At 31.1% G+C, this 14,949-nt stretch overlaps 1 protein-coding gene across 5 annotated transcripts in view; it reads left to right on the forward strand.

The window, feature by feature from the left end:
- pall (F-box protein pallbearer) overlaps positions 1-14,949 on the forward strand; it is a 38,550-nt gene that overhangs the window by 1,618 nt on the left and 21,983 nt on the right. For 4 of the 5 annotated variants that reach the window (XM_075356712.1, XM_075356713.1, XM_075356711.1 and 1 more), the window contains exons 2-3: positions 4,939-5,187; positions 9,585-9,765. In XM_075356712.1, the coding sequence (XP_075212827.1) occupies positions 4,939-5,187; positions 9,585-9,765 (430 nt within the window). The remainder of the gene's footprint in view (positions 1-4,938; positions 5,188-9,584; positions 9,766-14,949) is intronic. The other variant, XM_075356716.1, reaches the window with a different exon arrangement.

Here is a 14,949-nt window from a genome sequence, read left to right on the forward strand (position 1 = left end):
CATTGTTAATGACTTGCTTCCTAATTGTGTAGAACATTTTCATGCTGTGGAGGTAACTTGCAGCTCTTCGTAGGAGTTAACTGGTAGCATTGCTTTCAATGGTACCATTATTATCAATATTAATAAGACCAAAACTAAACAGATCACTGAAACTATACAATTAATTAAATTTGAATGGCAGAAAGATATGGCAGAAAGATTTCCAGTACTGTATTTGCCCAAATATAGATCTAGGTGTTTTCCTATATTTTCTTCCATAAAATGGGAGGGGTCGACCCACATGGAGGGCAACCATACATTTGGTTTAGAGCAGCCTTGTAGTTTTTTTAATTTCTATATTCGTGATGTGGGACTGATTACTGTTTATATTTATAGTAAGTAATAACTACCTTCACTTATTATTAATAAAAGTACCTAATTAATGAAAAAGGTTGAGTGAATGTGTCTTTGATCAAAGATTGGTTAAAATGGCCTGGTCCAGAAACTTAGGTCTTAGAAGACAGTGATCCATGTTAATATTAGATGCATTCAGGTGTCATTTGATCAAAAATGTAAAAACAATTTAACATGGATTTAGTTTTAATACCAGGTGGTATGACTTAACAGTTACAGATTTGAATGTACTTGTGAAGAAAGATAATCATAAATAATTATAACTGTTGGATGTGAAGCAACTGTTATCAGCTAACAGCTACTGTGAGAATTAAATAACCTTCTGTGAGCCTAGGTGAGTGGATTATTAAATTGTGGAACTCAGTAACACCAGATATTACTAGGCAAGGGTTTAACAAATGTTGCATTAGCAGTACATTAGATGGAACTGAAGATGATATTCTCTGGAAGGAAGAATCAAATAATGAAAACAACATTTTATTTTAAGACGGCAGTTGTGATTATGATAGTTTCAATTCATGTGTTGTGGGTGAATTCTTATGAAGCATATTTTTGATGCAAATTTTTTTCATGAAAATATAGAAAAACAGTTTAAATAAAAATGTAAAAATTGTAATCACTATTTTTTTCTTTTAAAATATTTCTTATCAAAAATATTGTATAAAATATAATTTTTTGTTTTTATTATGGTGCTATTTAGATATAAAATTTAAGAAAGTAAATACAGTATTATAAAATAGTATAATAAAGTGCTAGTGTAACATTATAGTATAAAGTATGTATAGTATTATGCAATTATGTATATATATTAAACTTTGAAATTAATTTCTTTTTGGTGGTAAAATTTTATTTGGTGGAAAAAATAGCGTTTCTACAAACTCTTTCCTGAAAATTAAATCCAAAAATGAGGGTCGACGTATAATTTAATAAGTCATTTTTAAAGTGAACCATGTTTCACCACAAGTTCAGTGAAATGAAAACTTAAAAATTTTGTGTGATATAGATTTAGAGTTTTTTTACTGGTAATAGTGGGAAATTACTTGATCAATGCCAAATTTTTTGACATTGATTATTTTAATGACATAAAAAGTGAAGTTCAACACAATTCAAATGTCAATAATGCAAAATAACCCATAAACTAACCTTAATAGTCATAAAGAATCTGACTCGAGAGTCAGCCTTTGAAGATGACGGACAATGCTCTTTATGAGGCGATTTTACATTGTACATATGATTAATTGCACAAAACATGTCCTCATTGTAGTTTGTATAATTCTATTTAAACATAAATTTGGCCAAGTGTCCTATGAGATTGTGTTTAGTGTTGCCATACCTTTGTACTTTGCCCTTAACCTCAAGAAAATTGCCCCCTCTCCACAGAATTTTAACCTTAACTGTAATCTTAATTTTAACCCTAACCTCTCACCGTATAATTCTAACCTTCCCAGATCTCTCCCCACAAACGGATTAGCATCTAAAAATGTTGTTGTAGTTGCTAATTAACTAATGTACTTGTAAGGTAGTGTAGACTTTGACCTTGCACTGGTCACCCAGACAAAACCTGCTTTCCGACACTAATTTTATTTTCTGATCCTAAACGTATCTACTACGGTATATTAAAATATGAAAAAAATGAAGTTGATCAAGTATTTGTTTAGAATTACCCTTGTATTTAACTGAATAAATTGTATCACAAAGACCCTTTGTGCAGAAAACAGTTTTGCTACTACTTTTTAAATGTTTTGTAGGGTCATGTGTACTATATTAAGTATTCTGATTTTTAAAGTTTATAACCTCATCAGATATTTATGATATTTGTATATTTTAGTTTTTGCCCATCTTTTTACACAAACTTTGTAATTTTATTTTAAGTTTGTTATTGTATTTTTTTTTTTGTCTTCAGTCATTTGACTGGTTTGATGCAGCTCTCCAAGATTCCCTATCTAGTGCTAGTCGTTTCATTTCAGTATACCCTCTACATCCTACATCCCCAACAATTTGTTTTACATACTCCAAACGTGGCCTGCCTACACAATTTTTCCCTTCTACCTGTCCTTCCAATATTAAAGCGACTATTCCAGGATGCCTTAGTATTTGGCCTATAAGTCTGTCTCTTCTTTTAACTATATTTTTCCAAATGCTTCTTTCTTCATCTATTTGCCGCAATACCTCTTCATTTGTCACTTTATCCACCCATCTGATTTTTAACATTCTCCTATAGCACCACATTTCAAAAGCTTCTAATCTTTTCTTCTCAGATACTCCGATTGTCCAAGTTTCACTTCCATATAAAGCGACACTCCAAACATACACTTTCAAAAATCTTTTCCTGACATTTAAATTAATTTTTGATGTAAACAAATTATATTTCTTACTGAAGGCTCGTTTAGCTTGTGCTATTCGGCATTTTATATCGCTCCTGCTTCGTCCATCTTTAGTAATTTTACTTCCCAAATAACAAAATTCTTCTACCTCCATAATCTTTTCTCCTCCTATTTTCACATTCAGTGGTCCATCTTTGTTATTTCTACTACATTTCATTACTTTTGTTTTGTTCTTGTTTATTTTCATGCGATAGTTCTTGTGTAGGACTTCATCTATGCCGTTCATTGTTTCTTCTAAATCCTTTTTACTCTCGGCTAGAATTACTATATCATCAGCAAATCGTAGCATCTTTATCTTTTCACCTTGTACTGTTACTCCGAATCTAAATTGTTCTTTAACATCATTAACTGCTAGTTCCATGTAAAGATTAAAAAGTAACGGAGATAGGGAAAATCCTTGTCGGACTCCCTTTCTTATTAGGGCTTCTTTCTTATGTTCTTCAATTGTTATTGTTGCTGTTTGGTTCCTGTACATGTTAGCAATTGTTCTTCTATCTCTGTATTTGAACCCTAATTTTTTTAAAATGCTGAACATTTTATTCCAGTCTACGTTATCGAAAGTCTTTTCTAGGTCTATAAACGCCAAGTATGTTGGTTTGTTTTTCTTTAATCTTCCTTCTACTATTAATCTGAGGCCTAAAATTGCTTCCCTTGTCCCTATACTTTTCCTGAAACCAAATTGGTCTTCCCCTAACACTTCTTCCACTCTCCTCTCAATTCTTCTGTATAAAATTCTAGTTTAGATTTTTGATGCATCACTAGTTAAACTAAATGTTCTATATTCTTCACATTTATCTGCCCCTGCTTTCTTTGGTATCACAACTATAACACTTTTTTTGAAGTCTGACGGAAATTCCCCGTTTTCATAAATATTACACACCAGTTTGTATAATCTATCAATCGCTTCCTCACCTGCACTGCACAGTAATTCTACAGGTATTCCGTCTATTCCAGGAGCCTTTCTGCCATTTAAATCTTTTAATGCTCTCTTAAATTCAGATCTCAGTATTGTTTCTCCCATTTCATCCTCCTCAACTTCCTCTTCTTCCTCTATAACACCATTTTCTAATTCATTTCCTCCGTATAACTCTTCAATATATTCCATCCATCTATCGACTTTACCTTTCGTATTATATATTGGTGTACCATCTTTGTTTAACATATTATTAGATTTTAATTTATGTACCCCAAAATTTTCCTTAACTTTCCTGTATGCTCCGTCTATTTTACCAATGTTCATTTCTCTTTCCACTTCTGAACACTTTTCTTTAATCCACTCTTCTTTCGCCAGTTTGCACTTCCTGTATATAGCATTTCTTAATTGCCGATAGTTCCTTTTACTTTCTTCATCATTAGCATTCTTATATTTTCTACGTTCATCCATCAGCTGCAATATATCGTCTGAAACCCAAGGTTTTCTACCAGTTCTCTTTATTCCGCCTAAGTTTGCTTCTGCTGATTTAAGAATTTCCTTTTTAACATTCTCCCATTCTTCTTCTACATTTTCTACCTTATCTTTTTTACTCAGACCTCTTGCGATGTCCTCCTCAAAAATCTACTTTACCTCCTCTTCCTCAAGCTTCTCTAAATTCCACCGATTCATCTGACAACTTTTCTTACAAGTTTTTAAACCCCAATCTACATTTCATTATCACCAAATTATGGTCGCTATCAATGTCTGCTCCAGGGTAAGTTTTGCAGTCAACGAGTTGATTTCTAAATCTTTGCTTAACCATGATATAATCTATCTGATACCTTGCAGTATCGCCTGGCTTTTTCCAAGTGTATATTCTTCTATTATGATTTTTAAATTGGGTGTTGGCAATTACTAAATTATACATCGTGCAAAACTATGAGTCGGTCCCCTCTTTCATTCCTTTTGCTCAGCCCGTATTCACCCACTATATTTCCTTCCTTGCCTTTTCCAATGCTTGCATTCCAATCTCCAACCATTATCAAACTTTCATCCCCCTCCACGCGCCCAACTGCCTCACCAATCCCTTCGCACACACACTCCACCTCATCATCATCATGGGCGCTTGTAGGCATATAGACTTTTTATTTATTTATCAGTCAAAAATTAATTAAGTTTATTATACTAACATGAATTAAAGGAGTTCAGTGTTTGTTTTTGTAATATATTTTTTTATATATTTTCTAGGTTAGTAGAAAGTTCAATGAAATAGGAGGAGAGATGTTAAATCGAGGTTATTATATGGTAGAGAGATTTCATAGAAAATCTTTAAAAGCAGTAAAATCAAAGTTACCCCGTCGTGAATCTGAGAGAAAAATACACCCTCTGTCACGTCAGTGTGATGTTTTAGTAGCTGTAGAAACAAGATTATCTATGCTTTCAATGACATTTATCAAATATATTGAAGCTAGACTTTGTTGTTTCATACCTGGAAAGGTGATGGAATTTTATTTTGTTTTTATGTAATTACAAATTACTACAGTGGTTTTGTTAAAATCATATAATTAAATTTCTTCATAGATTGTTAAGTGATAATTGATTTAATTGCATAATTTATATGTGTGGTTGAGGGACAAAGTTGTATCTTCGTTTTAATATTAGAGACAAATATGTACTGATGAAAGTGAATTACAGATATGGTAATTTTTTAATCTGGTAAAAATTTAACTTAATTTACATTTATTGAAAAGTTTATGAGACATGGTTTCTGTATTTTGTTGTTTATTTTTTATGTATTTATCATTATATAGCAATATCTTTGTGTAGTTCTCTATTTGGTGTTTTTAGGATTACTTAATAATTTTTAATGTATGTTAATATTTTTTAGTTATGCTTATTAATGTTAAATCTGATAAATTGAAATGAGCTACAAATGAAATGAAGATCCAACTGAAAAAGTTATAAATATATAGTACATGCTACATGCTAGAGATAAATTGATTTTTTGTGATTGGTTAGAGACTAACCATTCTTATTCAGAATGAAAATAATTGGTTAAAATTAACCTTTCTGATAAATATTTTATGTTGCAAAGCATGTGCTAACTTCAATTACTTTGTTGTACTTACTGCTTATGGTTCTGATTTCAGGAAAAAGTGTTTGGTCAAAAGTTAATGTAATAAGTAATCAGTGTTAACATCCCAGTAAACAGGATTGCCCTTTCAAATAAAATATTTTATATATAAATTCTTGAATTTCACATGCTTGATTTGAACTATACTAATTTCAAAGTTATATTGAAAACATATAAGAAAGTGATTGATGATATACGAGTAAAGGCTGCCTTATAGTAATTAGCAGAAAGACAAAGGACCTCATCTGGGTTTTGGTTACTAGGACCAAGACACCACCGTAAAACTAACATTTTTTTCTAGTTTTCTGCTCCAGAGATTCTTATAATTTTTTCATTATAATCCAAGTTAACAATCTCTCAGGGAATGTTAACTTGGATTATAATGAATGCATTATCTTCCCGTTTATGTTCATATTTTTTTCTGCATCAACTTATATTGAATGCTTTATTCTTCTTCCTTTGTCTGTACTAATACATCTCATAATAAACTGCTATTCACAGGGTTTGTTCAAATTAATTCTTTCTTCTGCTCATATGATCTTTATCAAATTTCTTTCTTCACTAATGTTTCTAAGAACTTCTTTACTTTGATTGAAGGTTTGAACTTTTGTTATCCTCATCATTCACATTTCCTATAGTTCTGACCGTTTTCTATTTAACAGTTAATTACTATCTAACAATCCATATCTTGCAACCATATAATGTGAGTATATACAATGTGTTTAAAAAGTTTTTAAATAAATAAATCTGATGTAGCTCAGACCCAGAAAAATAAGATGAAATCTTATTGCAGTGTAGCCATGAGCATGATGAAAAGATTCCTTTTAGATCCATCAAGCTATTGATATTGGTTTGTATTTTTGAGAAGCTTGTATTTAACAAACATCATAAACTTAAAATTATGTGATAAACGGTTTTACTAAAATGTATCAAATGTAAGGATCTTTGGCAGCTTACGTTCATTTGTATCCAGTGCTATAAATACAAGAAAAAGTCAAAAAGTAAATGAAAATTTTTATTTCTCTCCCAGTCACATGTTTTGTAAAATTGACTCTTCTGCTAAAAAATCATAACTTCATTTCATCTGTTCATTGGAAGTATTGTTTCACTGATAGCTATTTGCAGTAATTGTGAAAGGTAATTTAAAGTGTCTATTGCTTTGTCAAATTCCACCAAGAAAGAAATGTAAGCAATCATATAGACTCCTCAATTCAGAAGAGATGAAAGTACCAGATATTTATAGAATACAGCAGCAGTATGGAAAGAGTTGTTTTAAGTGGAACCAAGTCCTATGAATGGTTTGATTGCTTTAAAAAAATAATTCTATTTCTCTTTGTGATGAACAGTGGAAGAAAGGTAAACTAGACCTTCCACTTCAAAGAATAATGATGCTATCAAAGCAGTTGAAAAAAGATTTATAATAATCAACAAATTAAGTTGACTGAATTAGAAGTTAGTTTAATGTAAGCCTTGACTTAGTATTTTCAATTATCTATTATTTTTTAACCTTTTGAAAAATCTATTCTCATTACATTCCTTGTCAATTGACAGAGATCCACAAAGAGAATTGTTTGGCAATTTCCCAGAAGCTTTTTAAATATGAAGAAGAGGAAGACTTATTTGTAAAGTGGCTAACAACAATTGTTGAGACCTGGGTCTAACACTTTGAACCTTAGATTAAGTGTCAGAATTTAGTCTGAAATCATTCTTCATCTCTTATATATTAGTAATTGCTGATGTTATAAATATAATCTTATCTAACCAAACAACATGCACTCACTTCGCTTGCTAACATTGACTAGCGAGCGTAGGTTAAGTTTGGTTATATTTATAATTTCTTTGCAAATACCATATGAGCAATTACTAATTTGTAACGTAAAAAAAAACTATTGTGGGGGAAAACAGAAAAACCTGACCTGGTTAAAAGTGATTTTTATTTCTTTGTCTCAAATGGAGTAAAGAAGAGCTGTGAGGGAATAATTTTTGTTCATTTGAAAAGGTGCAAAATAGGCTACTAACCAGATTGAAAAAAATTTTCCAGGAAGGAATTCAAAAGCCTATTAACACTGGACTAGATTTGCAGAAGTAGGAGAGGATTGTATTGAAAAATAAGCAGAATTTGTTTATGTAAATGGATATAAAAATGATTTTCACTTTTAATTTCATTTTACTCTTTAACTTACCCTCATCTTTTAAAAGTTGAATGGTATTAATGATCATGATTCTGATCAGTTGTGGTGTTGAATTACAACATTGGTGTGAGAAAATTCTATGAAATCTTGTTTTTTAATGAATGTTTGACTGTCCGCAAATGCAGAAGATTACAACATTTCAGTTGGTGTTCCTATAATAAGATCTTGACAGAAAAATTATAAATGATTCAATTTGCAGCCAAGTCCATCTTGCAATTGATGACACAGTTGTAAAACCCTTAACAACTTATGAAAAGCTATTAAGAAGTGTAAATTAATTAGAAAATTTATTGAATGGATTTTAATTATTGATGAAACATGGTTGGTGTAAGTGAAGATTATAGAAATTGATTTTCCTACCTTATCTAAGTCTACAATCTCAAAGATTGCTAAATGTAAATGGTTTGATAACAATACTACTTAAGAAAACACAGATTGTTGAATAACGTAAGTAGTATGTACGTCACAGAGAAGTTTGTTTGACAAGGTTCTTTGATTACGCAGCACTGCCAACTGCATCTCCATACACTAATCTATTTATACGTGAACAGCAAGTTTGGAGGCGCTAAAAGAGATACTGTCTAACTACTGGTATTGTGTGATCCCAACAGATAGTTCCATCATCAATTACAAGAGGATGATTGCATTTGCTAAAATTATATTTCATGGTCATTGATGTCATATGAGTAATAAGTGAATAATAGAATACTTCAAACAAATCTGTTACATTGTTATAGAGCTATTAGAACAATACTGAAGATTGAAGTTAGATTTTAATAAAATGATAAATACCAAAAATTACAATAATTTTTTAGCTTTTTATTATTATATTGTCTTTTTTTTCAGAAGATTTCACTATTTTTATTTGTATGGCAAAATGGTTATTTCTTGACATCTTAGAATTTTAAAAGTTAGTAGAGAGGTTGGTTGAATTGATTATTATAGTAAGAAACAAGATGTCATTTTCTATTGGGTTATAAACACCGTGTGAGCTCTTGCTTCCCATTGCAACTTGCATATTTGCTGTTTAATCTCCTGCAGTACTATCTTGAATCACCAGCACTTATTTAAACAGCCCCTTTGTCATTTCATTAAGTCAACTTCTCCTGATTTATCTCTTTTTTTTAAACAATTTGACATTTTCCAACTGGTTACTGTAAAAGAAGAAGGATTTTCAAAAGTACGTTCAAATTTTTTTAGTTCTTTAATGGTTCAAATGTTGCAATCTTTAGTACATTGTAGGTATACTTAATATTTTATTCACTAAAAAGTAAAACTATTAAATATCTACTTGAACTTCTTAGTAATTAATATTGCGCATTTAGTGAGTTGGACTTTCAAATTATTGATTATTATGATGTTAAGAGTTTTTCTTTGTAAAATACACAAAGAAAAGTTTTTTTTTATACACAAGAGTTTTATAATAAAAGAAATAAAATTTTCAGTAAAAAAAACATACAAACAGAAATGTATATATTAGACTAAAATTAATATACATGTATTATTTATAAAATTTTATTTTATATACATTTTTTGTATTCCTAATTTAATGTTGTTATTATTTATAGGTTATTGATGAGTTATTGAGAGTTCTTAGGCTTGTAAATACATTTGTTACCCCACCTCATGATATATTACAAGAACTGAGAGATATTACGTCAATGGCAATGGAGCATTTTGATGAAAAAATAGTTCCACATTTAAAAGATAAACTGGTTGCACATAGAGCAAATGCTTCTTCATTAATGGGTAAGTATAATACTTTGCTTAAATTCGTTGATGTTTATAGTATGCATATTTATGATATTTACACTAACCTTCCCAAAAAAAAATCCTTAATTTAGTTCCTTCAGTAATGGTTGTTTTGAGAGTCATTGGTTGTTTTTGAACCATTTGAACAATGGTTCATTGTTTTATGATGATTTATTTAGTATAATACCTAAATGTACAATGCATAATAATTGATGGTTTTATGAAAAACTGCTATGAGTTAGTAATTGGTTAATTTTTATATTGACAAAACAAACTTGTTCTTAGCTTATATTAAATAAATATTGCTTAAAAATTTATGGAAAGATTACTTGATTGGCTTTTGCATGATAAATAAGATAAGAAATAAGTAGGTAATGAAGGATTAAAATGTAGGACTAATGTGTAAAAAATGGGTTGTAACTGGAATAGAAGGAATGTACTACACTACACAATGAAAACTTAAAACTAAATTTTTAAAGCACTTTTGTTATCAAGATGCCCTTCTTTTTGTTTAATTACAATTTTGCTGCAGTTGTGTTTACTAAGAACTGTTCAATTAAAATTTTGTTGCAAATAATATTTACATAAGTTTTCAATATTTTGTTATTATTTTAGACTTTGGAAGAATGCATTGTTCTGAATTAACAAAACAAACTCACAATGGATGCTGGCAAAAATTGAAATGAATGAGCCATTTTTTATTTTATTTTTTTTTGGATAATGCAGTCAAGAATAACCTTTTGTAGGCATTTGAAGAATCATAAGAATAGTTAAGTGATTTGTAAAGGGAAAATTATTTATCATTTCTTTCAAAACTCCTTTGTGAGCTGCACATTTTTGCCAATGTGTATAAAGTTACAGGTAATACTCCTGGAATCAATTTTGATACATTGCACTTGGCTACTTCCATCACATATCTTTTATGGCCTTCTCATATCTTTTTTCCTGTAGAGGATTTTTGAAGCAAGGAAAAAATAAAAAAATCATCTGGTGCCTAATCAGAGAGTATGGTGGATACTCCAGAATTGTTACGTTATGTTGTGCTGAGTTGATGTGTCAGTAAATTGTTATGTGAAAGAATCCAATTTTTTGTTTTCCATTTTTCAGAGCGCTTCCTTCTTACAGCACCTGTGAGTGATGAAAGGATATCAATGTACATTTCCGTATTTATATTGTCTACTAATCTGGAATAAATTCATACTGAATAAAAAAAATCCAACATAACTTTAACTTGCATCTGCTCAAATGAAATTCCTGTGGCCACAAGTTCATATTGATTTCTACTCTGATGATTTGTATTTTGTCTGTGGATTGGAAAAAACATCATGTCTCATCTTTTGTTATAATCTGACTTAGAAAATGTTGATCCCTTATCACCACAGTGATGAGATCTTGAACCAGCATAATAAGAGTTTTTTTCTTTCTGAGACATCATATTTGAAACTGTGTTTTTATAAACATGATGCAAGATCCGATTAAGAAGAATACACTACGGCAACTTTTGTCAGATATTCTAAATATTAAAATTATTTTATTGACATTATTTTATCACTTAAATATAATTTTCAGTACACTTGATATTTTTTTATTTGCTGAGAGACAGGTTCCTCTGTTAATGTTATCTTCAACACCAACATGACCATTGCTAAAACACTTACACCAATTGTAAATCATGTTTTCTTCATTTCCAATTTTCAATACGTTCGCAGTGTTAATATTTCATTGAAATGTCAGTTGCTGACATTTTTCACTGAGACATACACAATATGCAACAAACAGTATTGATGTATATGAAACAAGAAACATTTGATATGGCTACCTACATTTGAATGTTACCTACATAAAAGCCAAAAATATCTTTTTTATGATTTCTATTTTAAAGTATGAGACAATTCCAGTTACATTTGAATCTTGTACAATTCATTATTTATTGTTTTGTCTGAAAATCAGAAAAACCGTTCCTCATTAGATTCATTGAACAGTGTAATAAAATTGTAATAACATTAAAAGATTTTTTAAAAATTGATAACTATTCACTTTCAAATAGAACATTATTCCAAAAGCCTTTTGGAGCTAATTCATTGAAGTTTCCAGTGGTACTTTGTATTAATGGTATTTGTTTTGAAACTATTAGGAAACCCCTTTAAGTAAATAAGCAAGTAATAGATTTAACTGTGTTTTATTTCTTCATCCAATGTGTCTTTATTATCCAACTTTTGGTACGTTATACTGTTCATAAATTTCATACAATTGAGATGTGTTGAGTTTTTTATTGTTTGCATAAAATTTGAATGTTGTGGTTAACTTTTTATTCGTATTTTCTGGAGAATTGTGTTTCACTAGTTTATTCTGTTGTGTGTTATTGAATGAAGCCATAAATAGGATATGTAACACCTTCTTACATCGATCAGCAGTCATAGAAAATTGTCAATATTAACAGGAAAGAAAATGTCAAAAATATCCTGAAGAAATTATTTTTTTTCAGTCACACACTGGCAACACAACAAACCATATGTTTACTAATTAAACTGGAACTATATTACTCAATATCACATATACTAGCTGGATGCACACCTGTAGAAGAAACATGCAAGCATTGCTTGTTTCCAAGAATTAAGTTTTGCGTATCATTTCATTCAAATAGTACACACATTACTATATTACACATTAACCATAAAAATTTTACAAATAATCTTCTTGTAGTAATCAATCATAGGATTGATTTGCAGCAGTCTTCCTTCTCCAGGGAGTTCTGTTGTGTGCTAATCTCTTTGTTTCCACATGTTTTGTATGGTTTGTTCAATGTGCCCTACTCTTGATCTTCTAGCATTGTTTCCTTCAACTGTGTCTTATATTATGGTGTACAACAAACTATTGTACTACATGTCCTATCCACGTGTCTTGCTGTTTCTTTAATAAGTTTTGTAAACATCGCTCCTCATCAGTCCTTTGTAACACTTCTTCAATAATTATTTTCTCCTTCCATGTAATCATCAACATCTATTGGTAGTACCACTGCCAGTGCATCTATTCTCAGTTTCCCTTCTGCCCCTATGTTCCATGCTTAACTGCCATATAGGAATACACTCCATATGAATGTCTTCATCAGTTGTTTCCTCAGTTTTTTGTTGTATTTTTTGAAGCAAATATTTTAATTTTCTTATTGAATGCTAATTTTGCTTCTTTTATTCTGCTAATAATGTCCTTCAAGCTTTACCCATTTGATGTAATTCTGCTTCTAAGATAGGTGAATTCCTTCACACAATCTAACTTCTGTTCATTCATATCTCTATTTTGTCTCCCTTACTCTACAACTATCTGCTAACTTTCCTCTAACTTCATCTGTCCCTAGTGTGAATATGCATTGAACAACATAGCCAACAATGAGCACCCTTGCCTGACACCTCTCTTTATCTTTGCTTCCTGTTGGTGACCTCCATATCTCACAACTGCTACCTCATCCTTGTGTACTTTTCACATACCCTAAAATTGCTATCATTCCTATCCCTCCTTAGTAACTCCTATCATTCTCATTATATTAAACAAATGTCCCATTTCACTCGATCAATCGCTTTTTCAAAGTCAATGAATGTGTCCTTATTCTTCCTTTTATTTGCTTCACTGTTATCTTTCTAAGGATAGATTCTCATGTAAGCCTCTTCTCTTCCTGAAGCCAAACTGATCTTCTGAACGTATACTCTCCACTTTCCCTACTAGACTTTGTAAGATTACTGTAGTAAGGATTGTTGATATGCGAAATAAGGCTTATTGTATTGTACTTGGTATTGGGATGATAATATAATTTTTGATTGTCAGGCATTACACCAGTTTCATAAATTTTACAGATTACCTTGTATATTGCATCCTTACATCTAATTCCAGCTGATTTTATTTGTTCTGCTGGTAGTTCATCAACTCCAGATGCTTTTCCGTCTTTTAGAGTTTAAACTGCTCATTTCTCTATATACTATCGCCCAATTCCTCTAAGTTCACATTCTCTTCATCCTCAGTTCTTTCATGTCTGGTCTATCATATAATTTTTCTAAGTACTGTTTCCATCTATTCCTGTTCGTAAGCTTTAGAGTGGTCTTTATAAAATTCCTTTGCATGTAATTTCCTATTCCCAAAAGGGTACTTTACTATTGTTCAAGCTGTTTCCAGCTTGTGTCCAGTTGTTCCCAGTTAGCTTTAATTAGTCCATCAACCTCTTTGCATCAGTCCTGTAAAAATCTCTCTCTAGCTCCCTTTGCTTTCCTATTAATTCATTTTCCTCTTTCTGCCTTTCCCTATTTCTGCTCTCTTCAATTCTCTTATGTGTTCTATCATTTGGATCAGTTCTTCCTTCATCCACTTCCTTCGAATCATGCATTTTGCTATTCCAAGCACTTTCTCTGCTGCTTCTGATAAACCCTTTTTGATCTCATCCCATTTATTTTCTACATCTCCTTCATGATAATTCACTGTCCTTTCATATATCTTCTTTTCATATTCTCTATTTATAGATGAACTTCTTAGAGCCATCAGATTCCACTTGCCCTTTTCCCTTCTCATTAGCCTTTTAAATTTTAAACTAGGTTCACTTATAACGATGTTGAGGTCACTGTTTACATCTGGACACGGATATCCTGTGCAGTCTTTGACCTGATTCTTAAATGTACTTCAGACCAAAATATAATCCATCCGTTATCACCTTAGGTTTCCAGGATTTTTTTTTAAGTGAAACATCAACGTGGATGATGCTGAAATAAAGTATTAGCTGCTATCATTTTGTGTCTTGAACAGAACTTCACCAAACATTCTCCACACTCATTCATTTTCCTCTGCCCAGATGGCCTGACCACTCCTCCATCCATGCCTTCTCCTGCAAGCAGGATTAAAGTCTCCCATAATGATGAGATTCAAATCGCTCTTTACCAAGCTTAATGCTCTCATTCAACTCTTCATAAGCAACTTGTTACTTATGAAGAGTTAAATTTGTTCATCACTATATGCTGAGATTGGCATATAGGTCTGTATTATCACAGTTTTGGTAGGTTTGGTATATAATTTGACCAGTATTGATAATCCAATGTATTACACATATTCCTTAACTTTCTGCCCCAGTTCTCTCTTCAATACCACCCTCAACCCTCCCTGGCCTTGACTGTCCTCTTTTTGTTTCCATGTGGATCACTCTGTACT

The sequence above is a fragment of the Lycorma delicatula genome, chromosome 2 (genome assembly GCF_047948215.1).
Source record: "Lycorma delicatula isolate Av1 chromosome 2, ASM4794821v1, whole genome shotgun sequence".
Classification (NCBI taxonomy): Eukaryota; Metazoa; Arthropoda; class Insecta; order Hemiptera; family Fulgoridae; genus Lycorma; species Lycorma delicatula.